The 24672-nt window shown below is 35.9% G+C and overlaps 2 protein-coding genes across 2 annotated transcripts in view; one reads left to right on the top strand and one right to left on the bottom strand.

The window, feature by feature from the left end:
- Window positions 1-8548, top strand: part of GUCY1B1 (guanylate cyclase 1 soluble subunit beta 1) — a 30703-nt gene extending 22155 nt beyond the window's left edge. Inside the window, exons 9-14 of the mRNA XM_053460302.1 lie at window positions 1358-1555; window positions 2256-2493; window positions 3109-3249; window positions 4031-4185; window positions 7606-7732; window positions 8379-8548. Coding sequence (XP_053316277.1) covers window positions 1358-1555; window positions 2256-2493; window positions 3109-3249; window positions 4031-4185; window positions 7606-7732; window positions 8379-8384 — 865 coding nt within the window. The 3' untranslated portion in view covers window positions 8385-8548. The remainder of the gene's footprint in view (window positions 1-1357; window positions 1556-2255; window positions 2494-3108; window positions 3250-4030; window positions 4186-7605; window positions 7733-8378) is intronic.
- A 5150-nt stretch (window positions 8549-13698) lies between these two features.
- Window positions 13699-20790, bottom strand: ASIC5 (acid sensing ion channel subunit family member 5). Its single transcript, XM_053458411.1, has 10 exons — window positions 20751-20790; window positions 19988-20309; window positions 18454-18691; window positions 17427-17549; window positions 16831-16980; window positions 15981-16128; window positions 15651-15707; window positions 15323-15491; window positions 14087-14178; window positions 13699-13874 (listed from the first exon to the last, which is right to left on the bottom strand). The coding sequence occupies exons 1-10, from the start codon at window positions 20788-20790 to the stop codon at window positions 13699-13701; spliced, it is 1515 nt and encodes a 504-aa protein (XP_053314386.1).
- Window positions 20791-24672: the final 3882 nt, after the last annotated feature.

Below are 24672 nucleotides of genomic sequence, written 5' to 3'. Positions count from 1 at the left end.
GGGGGGTAGGGGTTAACTGAGGAAGGGTGGGGGGGGGTCTGGTCTCCACACTCATGTGGAGACCAAAGAACCCTGTCTCCCTGTCCCTGAAGCTGCCTCTGGCAGCTGGGACACAATCTCCAATAGACTGGAGATTGTAGGGGAGGAATCTCTCTGATCAGTCCTACAGGACTGATCAGAAGACTTCTGGGGGGTCGTTTTTGCTGTTGCTGGTCTGCCTGGGCTTTCAGGCAGACCACCAGCAGCAGAGCCCCCTACAAAACGGGAATTAACCCCTTCTATGCCGCGATCGCGGCATTCAATGCCGCGATCGCGGTATTGAAGGGGTTAACGCTGCACTGACGCTCTCATGGAGCGATCAGGCAGCAGGGGGGTGTTGGATCAGGTCCCCACACTTGTGTGGGGACCCATTCAACACCCCCCCCCCTTCCCTGAAGCTGCCTGTGGCAGCTGAAACCGCGATTGCAGATCTTTCTGCAATCGCTGTTTCTGCCTACAAAATCACTCCGTGGGAGTGATCGTAGGCTTGGGGGCGGGCTTAGACAGGCTGTGCTGTCTGCCCAGGAGTCCTGGGCAGACAGCAGCAGCAGCGCCCCCGCGATCACCGCGATTGTGGTGATGTGGGGGCGTTTTTTGGAGGAGGTCTACCGGTCTACCGGTGACTGTTAACCAGGAAGTACCAGGTACGTCCCGGTACGGAAGGGGTTAAGACATCATATTGTTGCCATTAAACATATTCTGGAGGTCATATTTCATCAAGTCATAGGTTTCCACCATAGATCAGCACATTTGGGAAGACTGATGGTGATGAAATAAACTGTCAGTTGGTGATTGTACATTCAACAACGTCTACTTGATTAGGACAGAACACATTATAAAATACAGATATTAAGATCATTTTTTTTAAAGGACTCAAACTACAATTTACAATTTTGTATTTTCAAATAAGGTTAATAAACTATAATCTGTCTTATATCTATGGTTTAAAGGTACTGACTAAATGGTATATTTATAAAATAAAACAATAAAACACAGTAAACTTATTTTCAGAATGTATATTTAATGAGACGTTTTGCTTCATTAAATTAATCTGAAGAGCTGGGCAATCCCTTTGTTTTTCAGCCCAGGGCCTGGCTCTCACTGGTTTGTCAGAAGTGGTATGAGCTCCAAATCGGCTAAAATGTCTTCTCTCCTTTGCATTTTTGTGTCCCCTTGCAAGGACTATACTTATACGCCTAGGTTTTGACTCTGGCCTGACGTGGCTTGTGCCATAACGTTGGCTGGCTAGACTACCGCTGTTACTCTTCCATGAAGTAAAAAGTAGGTAGATGTACTGACTGATTTAAATGCCTTTCAGTGTGATGAATCTTGATGACCTGACAAGAAGAGGGCTGTATCTCAGTGACATTCCCCTACATGATGCGACCCGTGACCTCGTCCTCCTGGGGGAGCAGTTCAGAGAGGAATATAAACTGACACAGGAATTGGAAATCCTCACAGACAGGCTGCAACACACTTTAAGAGCTTTGGAAGATGAGAAGAAAAAGACTGATACGTAAGATACCTCATGGGTATATAATACAGGTTATGTTAGTCAATGCATTATTAAAACAAAAAATACTTCTCTCGTAGTGGGTGTATACCGGTATATGTTTAAGTGTTTCATTGTCCAAGCGTCGTTGGCCAGGCACTCCACAGCAGATAGCATTAGTGCATATTGACTATGCAATATGATTAGCATAGTTTATCTTTATCATTTAACAACATTGGGCATCAAATTCAATTAATGCCTTTAAAAATGGCCAGGGTGATTTTTTTAAGCAAAGAAGAATATAGAGGCATGTTACTGGTTATAAGGACATAATTAGTTATAACTTGTTGATTCAGTGAGAAATCAGCTTGACGTTTCACCCAATTTGAGGACCAATATCTTTAGTATGGGTTTTTTCTTGCTTTCTTTTGGGTCAACAACAAGGTTGAACTTGATAAACCAGTGTCTTTATTCAACTATACTATTATAATATTATAAATATTACTATATTCTGTGGACACACAGATCAATGTGAGAGCGTTCTGAAGCCCATTGGAATCTACTGCTTTATAATGCACCACGTTCTGGTGGGGTGGGCCGACAAAAAAGGAAACATCCTTAGGACAGATTTTGTACGTTGTCCCAGTTGAAAATATTTAATATAATGGTTATGTGTCCAGGTCCTTGTTTGAAAAACATGTTGTGTTCCTCCCTGTCGTTACAGCTTGTTATATTCTGTTCTTCCACCTTCTGTCGCCAATGAACTCAGACACAAGCGTCCTGTTCCAGCCAAAAGATATGATAATGTCACCATTCTGTTTAGCGGTATTGTTGGATTCAATGCCTTTTGCAGTAAGCATGCTTCTGGAGAAGGAGCCATGAAAATTGTCAATCTTTTGAACGATGTCTATACAAGGTTCGATATATTGACTGATTCCCGAAAGAATCCATATGTTTATAAGGTAGGGGAGTGCCTCAATAAATGTTAAATGAAATGCATGATTTAATATTAATTTACTTTGGATTATTCCCCCCTAAAAGAAGCCATATATATATATTAATCATATGTGACATAATTATATTTAATAAATATTATATAATTCATATTCTTTTTATCTAAAGTGATATGGCTTGTTTAGCATTTCATGAGACAATGGTTAATTAAACGAAAATATTCACTGCCATTAGAATTGGTTCCAAATAACCGAATGCATTTATTTATACTGAGGGATGTGGTTTAATAACACCACATGCGTCAGCACGTTAATCTCATTACACTTGGTGTTGCCTGCTTGGAATATAAATGGCTCCTGCACGTAAAATATGTATCTGTTGCTATGGTTTTGTGGTAGAGGGTTCTACGGCGAAATATATTGAATTATGGTTTGTGTTTTAGAAATAAGATTCCAGAAGCGGCTTCAATAAAATATAATTTTTATAGGAAAAGCGTCACAAAAAGAAAGATAATATACTAAACATTTAATATTTGTTTTTGTAAACAGCATGATAAATGCAAAGTTATTTTTATTTCCATTTAATTATATTCAGTATGTATATATATACATATTTTATAATAGGTTGAAACAGTGGGAGACAAGTACATGACAGTGAGTGGTCTTCCTGAGCCATGTGTCCACCATGCGCGGTCTATTTGTCACCTGGCTTTAGACATGTTGGAAATTGCAGGCCAGGTTCAAGTTGATGGGGAATCAGTGCAGGTGAGTACCTAGAGAAATTTAGCAATATCATTTGTAAATATTATCATATATGATTATAATATATGCTAGAAAATATTTGATATATGAAAATCAAAAATAAAATATTACTGTGCTGCATCATGTGTTTTTTCTTTGTTTAACACCTTCATGATAATACATAGTATGTCAAAGAACTGAAAACAAGAATATAAAACATTTTTTTGTAATTTTACTTAGGGTTTCTTCTGGAAGTTAGGGGCAACTGATAAAAGAAAAACCTGATTTATGTGCAGCAATATCACCTGAGTAGAATAATCCCCCCAAATACATGTGGGTTTTTTAAATAATTTATATGGGAGCTAAATATTCCATAAATACTACATAGTTTTTGGTTAATTTTTGACTTTTGTGATGGGTGCAGGGACGTTTTTATTTTATTTCGCTTTTCTTTCTACCTTGAGGGGCTTCTATATTTACAGTTCTTTTTGCAAGGGGCTGGTCAGACACCCCAAGATTATCTGGCAGCTGTTTTATTTGCCATGACGATAAGATTGAAACTGCTGGCAGAAAACGCAAAAACTTCCATTTAGGCTTTCTCCTTATTCAAAAAAACCCACACTTAATGTGTCTCCCCAGGATGTCTAACAACGGCCTGATTTCTCCACCACTGCAAAAAACCACTTAGGAGGGAATAGTATGTCTCAAGGTCGCTAAGGGGTTAATGCGTTTAGAATTATTATAAGGGGATTAAAACAAGACCTGTGAAACAAATGTGCAGACTTTGTATTTTTCCCCATTCTAGATAACAATTGGCATACATACTGGAGAGGTGGTTACAGGCGTTATAGGTCAGAGAATGCCGCGCTACTGCCTGTTTGGGAACACTGTTAATCTGACAAGCAGAACTGAGACTACAGGGGAAAAGGGAAAGATCAATGTTTCGGAATATACATATCGGTAAGTAAATGTGAAAGTATGTAAAAGTTAAATTGCTTATGATTAAAGCCATAGATACGGAAAACCCATTGTTTGTTGTTCTATGTACAGTATATATATCAATTACTCCTTTGGAACTAATAAAATATAGATGTTGATGTGCCTAATGGTCCTGGTATTGACCTTTATGTTAATGTTTTTCTAGAACACATATATATTACACATAGTGCTGTACAGCCCGTATAAAGTGCTGTACTGCAGTATGTGTGATGTGTAACGGATTCATTCTCTTCCATGAGTTTGTTTGCCGCCTCCTGCTGGGTAGAGCTTTATAAGTGTTCAGCATCATTGGAAAAGTATATTTGTGGCCAATAGGGTCACTCCAATTGTGAGTGTGAGAAATGGGTCAGTTCACTAAGAAAAGGAGTGGTCTGTTATGGGTTACCTCAACTGATTCCACTAAGGTCGCTTACTAACTATTGCCTTAACTGATACGCATGTTTTCGAGCGTTTGTGATTTTTAATGCTTTTCCCAACTTGCGTAAACTCAACTTATCTGTAGTCGAGACGACTGCAAGTTGTGGTTAATGCATGATGAGTGCGATTGCCAGTTGGCTTTTGTGAATTTGTGAGTTTGCTGCTGAAAACTGGCAAGCACTTGTAGTTTAGTGAAAAGACTCCTTTTTCAACCATCTCTCACAAGCTTACAAATAATTTCTGTAATACAGTGTGAGTGACTTTGTCTGATCCTCTTGAATTCCATAAACAAATCACAATTAACTGTGCATTGCTGCTTTATTACTTTTAATACTTTTCCCCACAATCTTGTGTGGATTACATTTTTTCCGTATAGTTAAAAAAGTAAATCCAAATATGGGAGACGGACACAGTACAGAATAAAATCTTGTACTTTAAAGGATTTACTGCTAATGCCGGAACATATTTGGGAAACATATGTAACAGGATATGTGGTATATCAAACTTGATTTATTGCTGATTTATATAAAAATGTAGCTGTAGAATATATACAGAGCAAAATACCATGCAGAATACTTTACTTAAAAAAAACACATTTACTGTAAACATATTTGTTGCCTGATTAACCCCTTCAATCCCCTATAGACATACCGGGACGTCCAAAAAACGCCTATTAAGAAACCCCTATGGACGTCCCGGTACGTCCAGCCCTTCGTGCAGCGTCAGGGACACATCCCTGCCGCTGCACGGGAGACCAGGCTGTCGTTTAAAAGCCTGGACTCCCCACTGACAGCAGAAGCCGGCATTGCCGGCTTTCTGCTGTCCGATCTCCTGTAACAGCTTCCGGCATGAAAGCCGGTAAGCTGTTACACTGTTTCAAACGCGCGCTCTGGCATTCCCTTCCAGGTTGCGTCACTGCTGACGTAACCCGGAAGGTCATCGGAGTACAGGATATCCCCTGCCGATATATCCTGCCCTCCGATGAGGCACAGAGACGCTGCGATCTCACAGATCTGCATAGAGATCACAGTGTGATCGTTGCAGGGGTATCGTGGGGAGGGGAGTGAGAAACCATGTCTCCAAGTTGGAAAAAAAAATGTATTCATTTAAAAAATAACATTAAATAAATCATTAAAATAAAAATATAAATAATACTAAAAAAAATTATAATGTGAGCTGTGATGTCATTGTGACATCACTGGCATGTTCAGGAGGTCCCTAGGAGGAACTCTAACCATTTCTGTGTAAAAATAATATATAAAAAATACAAAAAAAATGTAAAAAAATTAAGATAAAATAAAAACTAAAAAAAATATATAAAAAAATTATTAAAAAACCTTACTTCCCATTGCCCTAGCATAACATCTAGCCAGTATAACCCTCCTGCCCCTGTTCACAACCCCCAAACCCGTTAAGCCATAGGCATAAAAATTATACAAAATTGTACACCTTATAGTATGCTCCCTGGTGCTGGGAAAGTCTGGAAAATCTATATAAATTAGGTATTTCTGAAATCAGGACACCTGAATTGATAAACTTGGAGGGGATTTTCCATCACTTTACCTAATTTTGTGAGGATTCAGAGGGAAAATGTAAAAAAAAAAAATAGTTTTTTTTTCTAATTTTCTCTAGTTTTTACTAAATTTCTCATTCTAAATTCTCAGCTAATCATCCAACTATGGTATCAAACGAAAGCGCTATCTCTCCTTGAAAAAACAATATATAGTTTACATGGGTACACTATTCACAGGAAAGGAGAATAATCGCTAAACCGACATACCCCAAAAATGGCAAAATTGCTCCGGGCTTTGAGGTACCAAAAACCTGGGATTGAAGGGGTTAAATAAGAGAGAGCCTCACATGTAAACATAAAGAAATTACGGTCAGAAAAGTTTTTAAAACGTGAAGGAGACTAGCAAGAATGTTGAACCATAATACTAAAATGAGTTCTATTTATATTCTATTTATAACTGAGGCTCTTGCTCATGTCCATTCATTTGCTTCCATTAACCCTGTGAGTACCTGAAGGAAATCATGAGGTTAAATAACCAAATAAGTATAGATTTGCAAAAGCGCTATTTTCAGAGCCTATTAATTGAGACACCAAAAGTGCAAACCTACATACAATTTGGGGGAAATGAGCTTATGGGTTGTATAGAAGAAAATATGACTGTTTATGCGAGCAACAATAGCTCTTCACCCACTGTTTCCTATTCCGTGGTGGAGTATTAATATATTACGCTCTTTTATCCTAAGTTTTCAGCAACAACAGTCAAGAAAGACTCTAAAATATAGGTATTACTTCATTAAAGAAGTATTTAGGAGAGTTTCTTATCAGCTTCACTCTTCCTTATTAAGGATGAACCCCGTTGAGCTTCTCCTGCAAGAAGAGTTTGGTTTTAATGTATAATACTGGGTTAAATTAATGACATTATTAATTCAACTATGTATTATACAGGGATAATGCCTTTCATGCAGGAGACATCTGCCAGTTGTCGAAGACGTTTTTAGTGTAGATGCTGCTATGTTTGGGCAGCGGGCATTGTTTTGAGGTACATGTATACAATATGTTTAGTGAATATTTGCTTACCAAGGAAGCCATCAGAGAAAATTGCTTTCTCTCAGTGTGGCCTCTGTATGACCGCTATCACATTACAACTCCAGGGTTAGGGTGTGTGGTTGGAGGACATTGAAGTAAAGCATGTATCTGTCACGAACCGGGGGAGCAGGTCTGATAGGAGCCCAGGTGCAGGAGATACGAGGGGCTGGACTAGATAATGACTCTGAGTGCTTCAGAGTGACAAGAGCGGCCACTAGAGGTTGGAAATGGGAATGAGCCACACAAAGTATGAACAAGTCCAGCCAGCGAAGGGTGAAAACGTGACAGTATCCATGATCCCATGATATAACAAGACCTATGATAACCATAGGCAATCTTGTAACATAATGTTGTCTTTTCTACAGATGTCTCATGACTCCAGAAAATTCAGATCCTCAATTTCTTTTAAAGCACCGAGGTCCAGTGAGCATGAAGGGAAAAACAGATCCAATGCAAGTTTGGTTTTTATCCAGGAAGAATACAGAAACAGAGGTATGACTAATCAGGGCATAATTAAAGCATAAACATAGCTATTCTTATCTAAACATTCAGCACAATTTCAGTTTGTATTTGCTACAGTGTTATAAATCAATGTCAACATGATTAATTTCTAAATTGTGTTCTCTGAGTCCTGCATCATTAAATTTTAGTTAACACTTGGACAAACTTTTGTTTTTTATCATCACATGTTCCTTTGGTGACATAAAAAAAAATACTTTTCCATAGATTATACCAAAATAAATATGGAGTTAATCCTGAGAAAACAATACATTCTCTTTTTCTCTTATTTTATAATTCTGAATGATAGTATGTGTGTTACGTATCTGGTAGTTCATCCATAATTGCGTTGACACCTTCTTTCTCATTCACCCAGAACCACCTAATAGACTGTAAGCAATACCTGTTAACATATATTCATGTTATTGTTAATTCTATATATTGTTAATTTGTACTTTCTACTATTATAAGTAAAATGTAATAATCATGGTATGGGTACATGCATAGTATGATGATATGATGCGTTTCAGCAATGGCCACTTAATCTTTAAACAATAGCGAAGGCAATATACAAAAATTACATGTATACTCTTCACAATTAGCATATTTACTGTTTAAAATTTCTTTTTATCCCTTCAAGGAATAACTAAAGATTTTTACTTAAACGAAGAAGTGAAGATCCGTGTGAATCAACATTATGTTCCATCGTAACTTTCAAGAATAAAAGAGCCAAACACTTTAAATCCAATATGGGTAGAAAAATATACAGTGTTGTGAAAAAGTATTTGCCCATTCTTGATTTCTTCTATTTTTGCATATTTTTCACACTTAAATGGTTTATATCATCAAGCTAGTTTTCACGTTAGACAAAGATAAACCAAGTAAACACAAAATGCAATTTTTTAATGGTGATTTCATGTATAGAAGAAAAAAAGCCCTAGCTGGCCCTATGTGAAAAAGTCACCCCCCCCTAGTTACTAAATCAACCAAATTAAATTGATCATTGGGTTCAATTTCACAAGACATACCCAGGCATGATTACTGCCAACCCCGTTGAATCTAAACATCAATTACTGTAAATAGAACCTGTATTACAAAGTGAAGTAGACTTAAATGTCTCAAAAAGCAGCATACGATCTAAAGAAATTCAGGAACAGATGAGAAACAAATTCATTTAATTCTGTCATTCTGGAGAGGGTTGCAGAGCCATCATTGAACCATGGTGAGCACCATTATCAATGGATCAAATTGGAACACTGGTGAACCTTTCCAAGATTTCTCAGTAGTGCACTGATGATCAATCCAGGAGGTCACAAAAGAACCCAGACTAACATATAAAGGACTGCAGGCCTCACTGCTTCAGTGATCCCGATTCCACATAAAATACCATGCCTAAATTACATCCGTTGGAGTGTTGCAAGGCGAAAACCAGTGCTGGCAAAAAAAGAACACAAAGGCTCATCTTACATTTGGCAAAAAACATCTTGATGACCTCCAAGACTTATGGGATAATATTCTGTGGACTGATGAGTCCAAAATTGGAACTTTTTGAAAAATAAGATTCCCGTTACTATGGCTAAAGCTAACACAGCATTCCACAATAAGTACAACATACCAACAGTCAAGCACTGTGGTGGTGGTAGTATGATGGTCTGGGGCTGCCTTGCTGCTTAAGGACATGTGTGACTTGCCATAATTGATGGAAATATGAATTCTGCTCTGTACCAGAAAATCATGAAGGAGAATGTCCAGCCATCAGTAGGGGCTCATTGTCAGTTATCACACATGTTTGATTGCAGTTGTTGTCGCCAAGGGTGGCACAACCAGTTATTAGGTTTAGGAGGCAATTACCTTTTCACATGGGTGATATAGGTTTGAGTAACTCTTTACCTTAAATAAATGAAATTATCAATTGTTTACTCATATTCGGATGATCTGAAAAATTTAAATGGAACAAAATAGCAAAAATAGAAGTAATTAGGAAGGGGCAAATACTTTTTAAATACCACTGTGGGTTTGCAATACATAGATTGTATTTCCCCTTGCATTCAATCACTTAATCTCACATTAACATGCATAAAAGGAAATTAAACATCCTGGTTTTGTCAAGTTTCCCCTCTATGATTTAATGTTTTGTTGTATATGTGTTTTATAATTATTATAATAGTATAGTGTATGTTGTTGCCCTGGTGGCAAAGAATATAACAAAATTTGGCAATATCCAATGCATTGTAATTGTTAGTTAACAGTCAACACAGTGTGTATGATCGTGAAATTATTTTTGAACTCTTAAGCTGATAGAATCCGTGTTTATTAGCATTAAAGTATTTTAAGAACATGGTTGCGAGAAAAAGGTGATGTGTTTCCCACACTGTTACTTTGTGTGCAATACTATTCGGTAGCATTAAGAAACCTTGCTTTCAAGTTGTGCATTCTGTAATATATAAATACAGTAGGTCTTGTCTGAGTGCAATACAGCTCTACATGTAGCTTTTGCCACTCAAAGGATTTGCGCAGCGATCTTTGATGTCCTGTTTCAGCATGATGCCCAGTGCCAATAATAGTTGTCTATATCATATTAAAGTTAATAAGTGTACAATATTTATGAATAGAATGTTACTATTTTTAATACATATTCTATGTTATATAGCAGTTCGGGGGTATTAGTTTCTACTACTACTTATATAGGCTATTTGTATCATGCTAGTATTGCAAATTATTGCTGTATATTAAATATGTGTGTATGCACAAACATAATATTTAGGATGAAAGCACTTTCTGAGATAGAGTCACTACCAAAATGAAAATTGACAGTCACAGGGTAATAACATGTTTATTATATACTATTGATTACATTTATACAGTATATGTCACAATCATAGCAAGTAGCATTTCTTTTATATGGTATATAGTGTCCATTGTTAACATAGTAAATATATAGTAATATGAACTTTGTTGTACAAAGTGTAGTGTATCTAAATATTTATTGTATAATTGCATAATATCTGTAAAACGGTCTATAATAAATTATTTTCTTTTCATTCTATGCCTTTTTTTTAATGTAAAATAAGGATGATATGCAGGGTTGGTAAGTGTTTGTACTTTTGTGGCATTACAGTACACTGATGCAGGGGTTGTGTCATGCCAGGTTTAGGTGCCAGGATGAGGAATGCAGAGCTGCTATCACCAGTTGGGCAAAACCCGGCATGGGAACAGCAGGAACGTAGTTTAGAAAAACAAGGCAGTATCTTCATCAAAGCAGACCAAGGTTGGGTATACCGGAGCAGGACTCGAGACATCAGTACACAGGGATAAGGCAGGAACATGGTTAAGGCCAAAGCAGAGGTCTGGTACACAGTTCAGGATCCAATGGTAACAAGGACAGTGAGACCATGCCCCTGGGACCCCGGAGCAGCGGGCGGCCATGACAGGTATGTCTAGAAAACTAGGTGGGAACAACCTTAACAAAAGCAATGGAATGATCTAGCAACTGTGTGTTATGTGAGGTGTGTATGAGATTCAGGGCTGAGACAGTAAGAGTTTATGTACAAAAAATGATTTTGAAAATATTGTCTTATCACCATTACTTAATGGAAGGATACACATGATTGGACCATCAGTTACTATGGTGATACATTTTTTGTACCAGAATACCCTTGTACCAGAATACATTTGAAGCATAACCCCATATTGTATACACCTATTCTGTAAAGGGATATCCCTATAATTATTTGAGGCCTATATTTTGTCAGTTTACATAAAATCTCAGTATCCAGTATCCATGGAAACAACTAAGGGAAGGCTGCTTGTGAGACACTGACAAAGTTTAACCCTTTCTCTGCCTCATTGAATACTCCATTGTAGCTTAATAAACTGTGATTGACAGGCAGTGCAGTATTTTATTTTAAGCCTGTCATTCACCTTTTCACTTTTTTAGCTGCTTTTAATTAGATTTCAGAACATGCCAATATGCCTTCTACTGCAGCTAGTTCGACGTAAGAGGCAATCTATGAGTAATAGAATGTCAGCCTGGAAATAAATCAATATTGTATTAGTCTGTCACCCTGGATTTGATCAGATTGTAATGGCTTTTTGAACTTAACATCCATTTTCATTACTCTAAACTTTCTCTATCTGACAACATATACACTAACATTTCTGACTCTTTTGTCACCATTTGCTTCATATTTTTCACTCTAGGTACTAGAGTGAGCAATACTTTATCGATAAACAGGACTTGAAAGGGTTCAATCTGTATGGACGCAAGGGGAGTAATGGTTTTACATTTATAGCATACAGAAAATGTAATGCAAATTGGAATTAGACATAAAGATACAAAGAAAAGACAGCATATACATTTGTGTTAAACATTCTGCTTCTTAAAATAATATACATCTAAGACCTATTATGGTATTTCACTCTGATAAGACTACAACTGGACAAGTTACAGAATATAACCACCATTCTTGGTGTATGCCATTAATAGTATCCTAAAAGGTTTAATCATGTATTCTTGTCTCATGCCTGGCTCCTGCGCCCAAAGAAATAGCATATGAATGTGTGATAAGGCTTGGATCTTCAAAGCAGACAACGAATCAAGTCTACCAAAGGAAAGACCTAGGAAATATGGACAAGTATCAAAATGTTCTCAGCTTGGTTGGGACGATGAGGGTTTTTCAAGTCACTCTTAACACATTTTACAGAGACAGGATGGGCTCATATGCACAGGTATTCCAGTATAATGTTTTAATATACTTTTAACATGACCTTCACAATACACAGTACAGCCAGCAAAAGTGTACAAAAACTGTGACATGCCTTTAGACATGACACAAATCTTTTTTATGTTGTCTTCTACATGTTTTTAGGAACATCTTTGGGGAAGAACAGAACACATATGATTACAAATATATACAAAATATTAGAAAAATATGTAAGGGTATGGACACCCTGACCAACTGAGAGCACTATCTTACTTGATTTGCCTAAAAGACAATGAAAACACATTTTTATCCATGACTTTACCACTGAGATACTATGATTATTTCTGCCATATATACAGATAGTGGAAGGAGAAAATTGTGTTTGAACTTTTTCAACTTGCACCAACTTGACCCTCTTGCATTGTTGTGTTGATTTCTACAATTGCAACGTGGCATTAGTGAATATGCGATCTGAATTTCAATGTAATTCATGTGAGTTTGCTTTTATGAACTCCTGTTTTCTGCTAATTCACCTCTACTCTCTGTTAAGACCCCGTTATGTGGTCTACAATCAGCAAGTCTTAAATTGTGTCAGTGTGGTTGTTACACACAAGTACAAAAGCCTATTGCGCAATCTAAATTCTATAAAACTGACAATTTTAGTCTGTTTGCTATAATGGTATCCAGATCCATGTGATTATATTGATTGGTCTATGACTGTATTTCTTAGGGTGTAGAGGGTCCTTTGGCAGCACCAGGAGTAGAAAATTCCCCATCACTAAGTGTGAGTCTCTAATAGCGTCAAAGCTCAGGACTGTCTATAGAGTAAAGATGGAGGTTACTGCCGAGCAGCGCAGCCCTGCTTCATATCACACTACAAAAATGTTTAAAATAGCATTTTCATAAATGTATCTTTTTGGGGTAGGGATGAGTGCCAATGGGTTCCTTAAAATAAATTCAACCATGCATAGGTAACTTATTAGCTTTTAGTATTACAAATTGTATTTATGTTATACAATATCTAGGTCATGCATCTAGAAAATACAATTTGCATAATTTAGCTATTATGTAGCATTCAACAGAATCATGGCAGATAAAAATAATAAAAAAGACATTGCAATATATGTGACGTGTTAGTCTCAACAGCTCTGTTAATTCTTTACAACACAACATTAATTCATAGAATTTGAGATTAACACATAGGAGAGCATAACAATAACAACAATGACAAAATGTAACCTTTGCAATGACACGTGCTCAGCATCCCTCCCTCTTGTATCTTGAATGGTTTACTGTCCATTGGGGCATTGTAGGTGCTTTCAGAATTAGAAAGATGCATACCCAGTAGACATTTGTACATAGATATTCCAAAATCTCTATGATTGTAATCATACTTGCTCCGCAGAATAGACCAAGCTGTCCGCCAACATCAGCTGAAAAACATTTGTAGAAAAAAATATATATATATACAGTGACCAACATTAATATCCAACAGAAGAGTAGAAAATACAGATATTGCATGTACCAAGTATAATGTTAATTAGTATACTTTTCCATTCTTGACATGCAAGTTATTCCGCTGACTGGTAAATTATACTCATCTTCTTAAAATAATCATACAAATAAACCTCTGCAAAAAACTTACACAGTAGCTCTGCGGCTGTCAGTGCTTTCTGTTGCTTAGTTATTTTGTAGTTGAGTTCATGATATTTAATATCAATATAAACCAAATTATTCCTAAAGAAAAAAGAACAAGAAAATAAACTGTAATGTAGACTTCCGTTTCAAATATTAGTAATTAGTAACGTAAGTGTGAAAATAAAATACACCTTTACCAACTGCAACTTTTATACAATGTATTAAAGTTGTAATGTTTATATCTTTATATTCTGGTTGGCAAAACAAGTATATAGTATGTTGTATTCTCCACAAGTCAAGGAAGTCAGAAAGGACTATCTGGGAAACTGGCATTCAACAAGTCAGGCTTGAGCTAAGATTTTCTGGGATCAGAATCAACATACTGTATCTACAGGTAAATATGGTCCTTAGCATTCCTAACATAATCCAAAAATGCCTCAAAACTAGCGGATAATGTCTGGAGATCCTTAAAATGCAAGATATGATCTGGAGTCCCCAAGTGAGTCAATGTTTCCAGAGTCTCCAGGTGATTTTACTGTTTTTCCAGGCAGGAGAGTAGTATGTGGCTGTGCCCACCCTCTGCCGACTTCCCCCTCCTAGCTAATTTATGGTTACTTGGGGCTAGCCACTTTCCTCACATGGTTAGTCTTGCCTCTATTTTAAGCGACCCCCCCCCCGAAGATGGAGATGTTTAGGTAGCCTACCCTAAGAAGTTAAACTCCAGGCCCCCAAGGGCTACAAACAGCCAAAGGTTTTAAGCTTGAGTACATAAATAAGAATACATGGAATTCCTGGCCCATCTGTGGTCCTTGAAGCCTGGAGATAAAAACCACTGGACTATACTGTGCCTTAATAATGAATCCCTTAATAATGAATTATCCATTTTGTTATCTAGGAAATAATTCTTTAAAGACTTGCTGTCTGCCGGTTGCATGTTTGCAATCAATAGACAACTCATTTAGAAAATGGCCACTGATGTCCACCTGCAATTTTACTTGATTTATATTGCTTAAACACTTAGTGATAGAGTAATGTTTTCTGCATTAACTTGTTTGATTGTGTAACGAATTAAGCTTCCTTTATTTACAGATGATAATGTCACTGCCCTGAAAAAAAAAGGAAGGTGAGTTCAGATATTTATTTATATATAGTAATCAATAAATCGGCTACAAAAGGAGAATTAAAGGCAACAACAGAAGTATGTCCAGTCTGGATGCTATGGGTGCTTTGGTAGTGCGTTTACCTCATGTACTTAACATTCTTCCTCAGTTTTGTGGAAAGGTACTCAGCTGCCTTATCGCTTGGGAAAGTAGAATATGATATAGTAGCAGGAAAGTCTGTCTCCTCACATGGAACGGGACAGGTGGAATTGTAAGTACCCACGGTACAAATATCATGTTTTTCAATCTTATCTAAAAATTAAAAAATATATATATATTATTAATAGAGTATGATTGGAGGTTTTTTTTTGTTGAATGAGCTACAGTATAAAATATTTTATTAAAAATATAGTGAAAATAAATATAAATGAGAAAAATACATAGCAAAGAATTTTTTTTTTGCTTACTTACAAAGTGCTTGGGAAACACATTTATACAACTGCAGGATGTCACATTCCTTTCCATTGCCTGTTTAAAAAATTAAAAAAATAAAATGAATATATAACAAAAGATTGTTGTACAAGCAAGTCAAGTCTGTTCATTGGTTGCTTGTGTAGCCTTTATATAAATCCTAATTCATGGGGTTCTGTACATATCTTAAGTAAATTTCCATTTCCCCTTACAATTAAATGAAATAAAAAAAAACAACATTGTTTTAAATAAACATTATATAATAATACAATTAAAGCAGATGTTTCTGGCATTACATAGTAGAAGGACTATTATTCTGTGAATAATTACCTGGTAGGAGAAATGGTAAGCACCCACATTTATCTTGTATATAACGAGATTTGCACTCTTGTAAGCAGCCATATGTACTGTATACCTCATGAAAGTTCAACTTCAAATTAGGGTTGCATTCACCCCAAGGGTGTTCCTGGGCAATTGTCTTTTAGAAACAAAAAGTTAGTTAAAACAGGGAAAATTTATTTTTTATATATATATATATATATATATATATATATATACCATATACATACACACACTATATATATATATATATATATATATATACACACACACAGAAAAATCAGAATCCACCCAATGCATTTGCCTTATTTCCCTGTCCCCAGTGACTTGGCTCGCATGAGATGTATTCAGCTCTAGAGCTTGTTGCGTGAGGAACCAAAACGGGCACACAAACCGGACAGTGGAGGGGGCGGTGTCCTGCAACTCTGGAGCTACAGCTTCTGCAAAAGTTACTTGGCTTTGATTCCGCCTCCACAGGTAGTACTTTAATAGGTATTCTCTATCGCTAACTGTTAACTATAGACAAGTCTACAATGTGGAATTGGAGAACTGAAGTATCTTCTTTATACCGCAGAACGGCTTCACTACATAACAAAGTACAAAGTTATGCTAATATTTGAATGTTGACATTTACTAGGTCTGTATCTTACTGTGTTCATCTGGAGCCAGATGTAGAGCATCTTGTGTTCAAAAGGAAAATTAGGCACTTAAATTTAATTAGAACAGCTTACCTTTAGCCACATACATTTATTTATAAGGTGTTTGAACCTATGGTTTAAACATCAATGTTATAATCACATTTGCATTTTGGAAATGGAATATAAAAAATAAACTTTTCTACCTTGAAGTAGCGAATTGAAGCATGTGCATGCATTCCCACGGGACTATGTAGACCAAGGCCATCAAATCTAGGATTCAGCTTTGGCGAATGTATTACGAATGTGATTCCAGCATCAACATAACCTAATGAAGGATCATCAGTGAATTCTGGCTGAATTAAAATAAAATGGGATTGTTTTTTAGAAGATGCTGAAAATTCAAGCAGCAGCAAGTCACAATTACAAACTGTATGAAAAGCACAAATATAAATGTATACTAAACTTAGAACACCCGGATCAGGGTATCTATGTAGAATGAGGCCTTATGTAAAAAAAATATAGACTACCCATCCACCAACCAACTCACCAATTTGGAACAGCTAATGTATTTATATTGCCTCCTCAAAGAGGTCTAGGGGCTGGTAGATCAACGAGGCGCCACCAAAGCTTTAATGCTAGTTCATGATTTTCCTTGGACTGTACTAAGTATGTTGCTTGGGCTATTTTGAAAGCCTGGCTTCTGACACGATTGTAAATAAGTAATTGTGTTTCATTATGTTATAGCAATGTTGAATATATTACCTGCTATATAAACATTGATTATAGGATGTACAATTACCTGTTTAATATCAAAGAGTATACTTAGTCCACTTCCTGGTGAGCTGACCTTTTTGTTTGTGGAACTATCATTGTGATTAAATGTATAGCAGTTTCCATATTCGGTGAAAATATGCTCAAAGTCCTATAAAACAAACAAGATGTTCTTAAAGACAAGACCATTTTAGATGCAATGTAAGTCATACATTTTACTTGTGGCTCATTAATTCTTGGAGAATAACAGTGGCCACCACCCTCACTCAAGTGAGTGCTAGCTTCTCATGAACAGAGCTAAATGTTTAGAAGGTGGCTATATGATTTAGTCAATATCATTTGCAGGGTAAGTTAACAGAGCTGTTGGTTCAAATATTTGTCTATGTTTGGTCAGAACAATAATAATTGTTGTTGCATGCTTCCCAAGACCACGTCTTTAGAAGGCAGAGTTCTTCTTCTGGGCCCAATTCTTTCTTTTTTACCCCTGATGTCTCAGTGTTTGCTAAGTACAAGTGTATCAATGTGCTATATATTATTCAGATATCTTTTGAACATATGATCTTCTTAAAGGTACATTGATGATTAATATAATATTCTGCCCATTAATCAAAAATGCCAAATAGTATAACTTATGTTACATACCTTTGTTGGTTATTTGCTGTTTGCTTGTGCTTAAAATCTTAGAATACAATTACTATACATCACTAATAAACTTTTATTGTTAAAGAAACAAGCATTTCATACCAAAGCATGAGATGGGCCAGTCTGTTCACTAAGGATTGGATTATATGTCGAGGTTGAGGCATTACAGAGGGTTCTTGGATGAAGAGTGGGAGGTTAAGCAAGTTTGCAGGTTAGGAGATGGCATTGAGACATAGAAAAGTGGGTATAAAATCAGAAGATAGTACAGAGGGATGAGGACAGTAGGCCAATTTCGTGGTGTGGAGATGTTAGAGGTGAGGGAGCAAAGCAATCAGTAAATTGGAATGTAGGTTCACCAACACATGCATGTCAAGTATCGATCTCAAGGTTTCCACAAAAAAAGGCTACCATACCTCTGCATTACATGGAACACCAAAGTAAGTGCATTTCAGCAGAGTGCTTTTATTGAGATAAAAGCCGCTGTTTTTTGTAAACTCCTTAATGCTGAAGTTTTGGTTTAATCGTAGAAAATCAGCCACGTCTTGTAAATCTTTCTCAGGATTGTTAGTGTTGGATAAGTGAAGAACTGCAGACACAATATTCCACATAAAAATTGCAATACTAAGGTTGGTCACAGCTTTTGTTTGGAACCTAAGATATCATATAAAAAAGGATATTAATGCACTGGTTTGGACATTTACAATATTCTTCTAATACTTTTTGTGCACCTTGTACACCATAGTAGGAATAGTAATCTAGAAGAGACTCCAAAAAACCCTAAAAACGTAGTGCTACACTAATATGTAGAAAAATAAATAAACACGACTTAGCAAAGCAATCACTTAAGAACTCAATGACAATGGCTCTTTTGCCAAAACTGGTGTTTTGGATAAATACAAATCTTATCTGTGCGAGTTCCAAATGTTGTTTTTCATCAATTCTCACAACTGGATATAAATCTGTTACGGTGAATTCTATTGTGAGTTCTTCAATGATTGCTTTGCTGATATAGTATTACCAATCAACATATATATATATATATATATATTTATATATATATATATATATATATATATATATATATATATATATATATATATATATATATGTGTGTGTGTGTGTGTGTGTATCATATTTTAAATGGGTTCCTCAGTTAGTTTTAAACACTTACTGAGCAAAGTGTCTATTTCTCTACTTTTCTAACGTCATTACATTTGGCAAGGGAATTTCATAAATCATGTAAGAAGGGGGAAAAAAACCTATTTGACCTAGAAGTTCAGACTCAGAGTAAAATGCAATTGATATAGAGAGCCAAATATTGTACATAGAACACCAGGCATACCAGGCAGCTGCCTTGGGTGGCTGAATCAGGGAGTGCCAGGCAGCATCAAATTCTCAAACAGGATAATGTTGAATTTGATGCCTTTCAATGTGTCTTGGAGGTGTCCAAGCAAAGTTTCTTGTAGATATTTTTTGCTATTTCTTTCTTGAAGCATGAGCATCTGGACCTGATTCGCAGTGTTCAGCTCCATTAAATCAGGTGAACCTCTAGGCCACTTTGGCACAACAAAACCTTATATTTTAGTTATCCTGAAACAAGGCACCTTGACATGAAAAAAAACTTCGAATTGAGTGTGCTGTTGGGATCTCTTAAAAATGTGGCATTGCTGTAGTATTTGTCAAAACACAAATATGTTAAAGTCCATAATTCCAGAGCATTTAATGGAATTTGCTGGGAAAGACCTGTCTTATTCTGCTTGCTACTACTAAAATGCTTACAAATTCTACAACATTCAATTTCCCACTATGCCTCCATCTGTATGCCAAAATTCCTGCACATTTACCTTTATCTGTAATGTTAATGAATGCAAATAAACTTCAATACAGAATGTATGCAGCACAATATGCCTTTTATTACCCAAATTATTTACAAACTACAAATCTCACCTGTTTAAATTGCAAAATGTCACAGAGGGGAATTCAATGTTGTCAACATATTGAACTGTTACCGAAGTAGTAGTTGGCCAGCTGAAATAAATAATGAATCTTGTGCAGACTTGCCAAGAGGCCATAATGATGGACACTGTAACAACGGACATCCATATCACTTTCCGGATCCTACTTCTGGTTCCATTGCTATTGTCGTTGACCAGATTATGAACGCCGTGAAATGAAGTAGAAGCTGCAAAATCATGATGATATTTCTTCTGTTCCTCCTCGGATGGTGTGCAATGTGTTCTAAGATAGGATTGTACTTTACACACAAATTCTGAAAGTAAAAGCCAATTAAAGTCACTATACAAATCGGATTTTAAACAGGGGTTTTATATGTATGCATATATACAAACATTAGTATATCAGTATATTTGCTTACAAAAAGTTAAGTTATGTAACGTTCCTTATGTAGAACAATAGGGTAAGTTTAAATACAGAGATTGTTCTAATAAAAAAAGACTGGATGCAAAAATGCAATATTTTGCCAAAAAAGTTTTGTAACTAAAAAAATATATTAAGTGAGACCAATCTATATATATATATATATATATATATATATATATATATATATAAATCTTGAAATAATTGTGATACATTTATTAGAAGCAATATATATATATATATATATATATATATATATATATATATATATATATATATATATATATATATAATTTATGTATCACAAAGCAGGAATATGGTGTATGATACATACCATCTTTCCCTGGTATATTGGATTTGTCTTGTTGGTCCATTGTGTAAAGTGAGAGTAATGGATTTTGCATGATTAGATGAAGATTTTATGTTATAACCAGTGGGTGGAGGGACTAATGATCACACATAACACACTAATTAACCTGCCTGTGTTGCTAAGTCTCAACATAGAACTGAGTCACAGTTAAATACTTTTAGGGAACATTAACCGACTGGAATCGTGATGTAAGATCAATACTTAGAACTGTTTACTTCAAAAGGTGTGATTTGCTCAGAATCCTCGCTGCTGAGATCACATTGAAAGTAAATAGTCCATATGGTAATATTTACCAAGTATCTTTTTATTTTACGTGAGAAGGTGTTCTGTTAATGACACGCCATGGAACCCAGAGATACAGGTTTTCAGTGCATCCCTTATTAAAAGGGTTTATGGGTAATCCTAATTGTCAAAAATTATATTGTTAACAGAGGTTATGATGGTCAAAATTCTAAAGTTCTAAAATTCTTCTTCAAAATTCTATGGAAGAATAAAAACATAATCTGCCAATCATTGTGTAATGTGTACAACATTGTAGAAAAATACTTAAGCAGTGTCTGTACATTTGATGACCCCGGAAAAAGATTATTAAAATGCAGTGGGGGATTTACTAAATAAAATTAAAAAACTATAGGCTGTGGATAATGTTTTTTTTGATCAGTATCCAGATTTTAAAATATTGTGTGTAATTTCCTACAAAATGCACTTTCCTATCCTTATGTTATCTTTACCCCAACCTGGATCAAGAACAATCTGCAAGTTAAGAACAATGGAAAGATAGAGAGTTAATAAACATGCAGATCCTACGAACAGGAAGTCAACATAACATGATGGCCGTATACATGGCATGGGTTTACTTATTAGGCGTTTTCTATAAATAAATTGGGGAATAACAGTTGCATTTAGTGGGATAACAGCTTTGGGAAGAAGAGGTGGAAGTGGGACTTTGTCAAATATGATTATTTGAGAACTCTGTTAAGCACATTTATCACTGGTTATGTCTTGTTTTTTTTAAATAAATGTATATAATATAATGTAATATTATATTATTATAGCTTTTGTCATATATATATATCAAATCAGATTCCCCACTCTTATTTGTTTGCTGATATTAAAAAAAAATCACTGCTTATTCATAAATACATTAAAGTCACCACTACATCAACCAGTTTTTTTTCCAAACCAATCATAATCTACAGGTTTTCATTGATTGATTCTATATTCAGACATTTGTGCTCTGGGTTTTCCTTTATGAGATTTGATTGATTTAGGTGGCAGAAAAATATTTCTATAGTCTGTAGGTAATCTACAGCTCAGCAGCCTTTATTTGTCAATGTGAAAGGTCTCCATTTCTAATTCTATATATAGGGGATGTTAGTGTTCTACCACCATCTAGTGGTCGGAAATGTAATACACACTGTGAGAGGTGCTTTACTGTACATAGCCACTAGAGTGCACCAGGGAGCTCTGCTTACTGTCATTCTAGACAGGCACATTGTAAAATAGAATAGGAGGAAGCTGGGGACCTAAATGATAGATTATACACTTGTCGTCCACCCTCATCAATGACAAAGAGCCCACCAAAAATTAAAGGTGTTCTTCCGCCGTATTTTCTATTTAACTCTTCCCTAACTGCCTTTACTGAAAGAAGGGAGCATTTTGCAATATGCACCGTGTACATGTTCAGTGGAACATCGATGGGATTAGCAGCAGCCGTGTATGCTATCTGAACAGTGATATTTTGCCAGCATACTGTACATGTTATCGGCTGCAGCTTCAGTGACTTTCGTGACTTCAGTTAGAGTGCTACCCAACATTGGCAAGAAATATTTATACCAATAAATCCTGGTTTTAGTATAGGAAATAGCATTGTCACTTTAACAATTTGTTCTCCAATTTGCATACAGTAAAATGGACTGGAGTTTCTGCTAAATGTACTCCAGCATGTTTTACAGAATAAAAATAACATTTTATGGACTAAACGGATCTTTTATGGTCCACATGTAGAGTTTATTTGTACCCTATAAGGTAATGGAAGAACAAGAGTTTAATAGAGTTGTGTTGGGGGTTGTAGAAAACACACAGTCTCCTGTCTTGACCTGTGTATATCATATAAATATCAATATATGTCATCACATATACTGAAGCAATGCTAATAACTATTTGCTGGGTAAAAAGACATTCACCTTGTTCCACTCCCTAGCCAACCCTAAAACAATTTCACTGTATTCTACCCGCTACACAATTAAAACAATACATATTCGTTTATATTTTTTAGTTTTTATTTCTCTTATTTTTTTTTCTCCCTGTTTTACACTAAGCCCTATAAATTCTACCAACTAAACTATCCAAACCATAATATAAGGCAGGGAGATAATCAGACCACAGACAAAGCCAGTGCTTTTAAATATTGGCTTTATCGTGTAGATCCTTGCCACTTTGTCCTTAAAAGAGTTTAACCACGTTGTCATCCTGCCATGACCCGGCAAAGGGACAATCCATGTGACAAGTGTGACATCAGTAATGAATCATTTTTGTCAAAGATTAGTGAGTACATAGATGTCAAGCGCGCCAATAGGTACATTGGCAGGTACATGACGTACATAAATGAAAAACTAGTGGAGTCTAAGGATAGTTTAACATGGAAATTCTAACCTTTTACTTGCCAAGTTGAATGGATATATTTTAATACCCCTTTTACTCCACCAACATTGCAAAGGTTGTTCTTGAAAACCCTTTGCTATTTTGTTTACTAAATATTTTTTTAAAAAAATAGTGGCCATGTATAGCCAAGCTTCGGCTGTACTTATGTTATCATGCGGCTGTTGCCCTCATAGTGCCAGGGCCACCACCTACTGAGAGGAGATGTCGACTTACATTTATTAAACCTAAATGTGAGTTTGATCTGTTATTGCTCTTTAAAAGGACAATAGTTTGGATAAAGATAATCTAACAGGGCAATTAGTACCTAATGGTAGATCTGTTTAAAACCTCTAACAATTGGCATACAGATTCAGTCAAGGGATCTATTCTATATTCAAAAATACCTAATGCCTAACTAGTGACAAGACACCCATGGTTGGTAACCCCCTTAGGCAGACTAGGCATTTTCCTTAATTGATAGACCAAACAGGCAAGAATATGGTGAATGAAAAGGTGAAATACAAGGTGAATGAATTAGCTCATCCCATTTCTAACCATACTTCAACTATTTTGACCATCTGTCCATTGAGCTTATACATTCATAGTGCTTCTGCTATGTTATTATTGCTCTGGCATAGAGGGACGTAGCCAAGCCTCTACAGTAGCCCACAGAGATGCTAATGTTGGGCACTAAATCTTGAGTAAATTCATTCATTGAATTGTAAAAAATGCCAAAAATTATGTTTTCCTGTGGTACTGGATTTGAATCTGTATGATTCTCCAGTTGCCTAGAGGCGAGAGGCACACTGACACCAAGGCCATTTTAACTCGTGACATTGCAACCTATGCAGAACTGATCCGTAAAGAAAATTAGTTAATGTGTTGCGAAACAATATATACACACAAAGAAATCACCAGAAATTTGGTTATGGACTATCTTTCTCCATCTTATCTACATGCAGATATGTGTAATAAATAGCTACACAGCCACTTACAACATAGAAATATTTTTCGATTTTCATATGCGTTACAGGTAAAGGACACTTAGGATATATTTTAACTTCTCTGTTTTCTTTGAATGTTACTGTGATTCATTTTGCTGTAAAAGCTAATTCATTAAAAACCATTAAAGTTAGCAACCAGGGTCTTCAATCACGTGAATGAAAGAATGACATTTTGGTGGAAGAAAGTATTTAAATGTTTCAATCTACTAACAGAAAATAAAGCTTTCTTCCACAAAACT

The sequence above is a fragment of the Spea bombifrons genome, chromosome 1 (assembly GCF_027358695.1).
Source record: "Spea bombifrons isolate aSpeBom1 chromosome 1, aSpeBom1.2.pri, whole genome shotgun sequence".
Lineage (NCBI taxonomy): Eukaryota > Metazoa > Chordata > Amphibia > Anura > Pelobatidae > Spea > Spea bombifrons.
Note: the sequence above shows the minus strand (reverse complement) of the source record. Positions and strands in the feature narration are given on the sequence as shown.

Excerpts from the sequence above, each read along its gene's own strand:
- ASIC5 (XM_053458411.1), bottom strand. The coding sequence starts at position 20,790 with ATGGACCAACAAGACAAATCCAATATACCAGGGAAAGATG. Across the intron at positions 18,692-19,987 it reads ACATTTTGCAATTTAAACAG|GTTCCAAACAAAAGCTGTGA; the intron begins GTGAGATTTGTA and ends ATGATATCTTAG. Across the intron at positions 15,492-15,650 it reads ATGTGTTTCCCAAGCACTTT|ATAAGATTGAAAAACATGAT; the intron begins GTAAGTAAGCAA and ends TTTAATTTTTAG.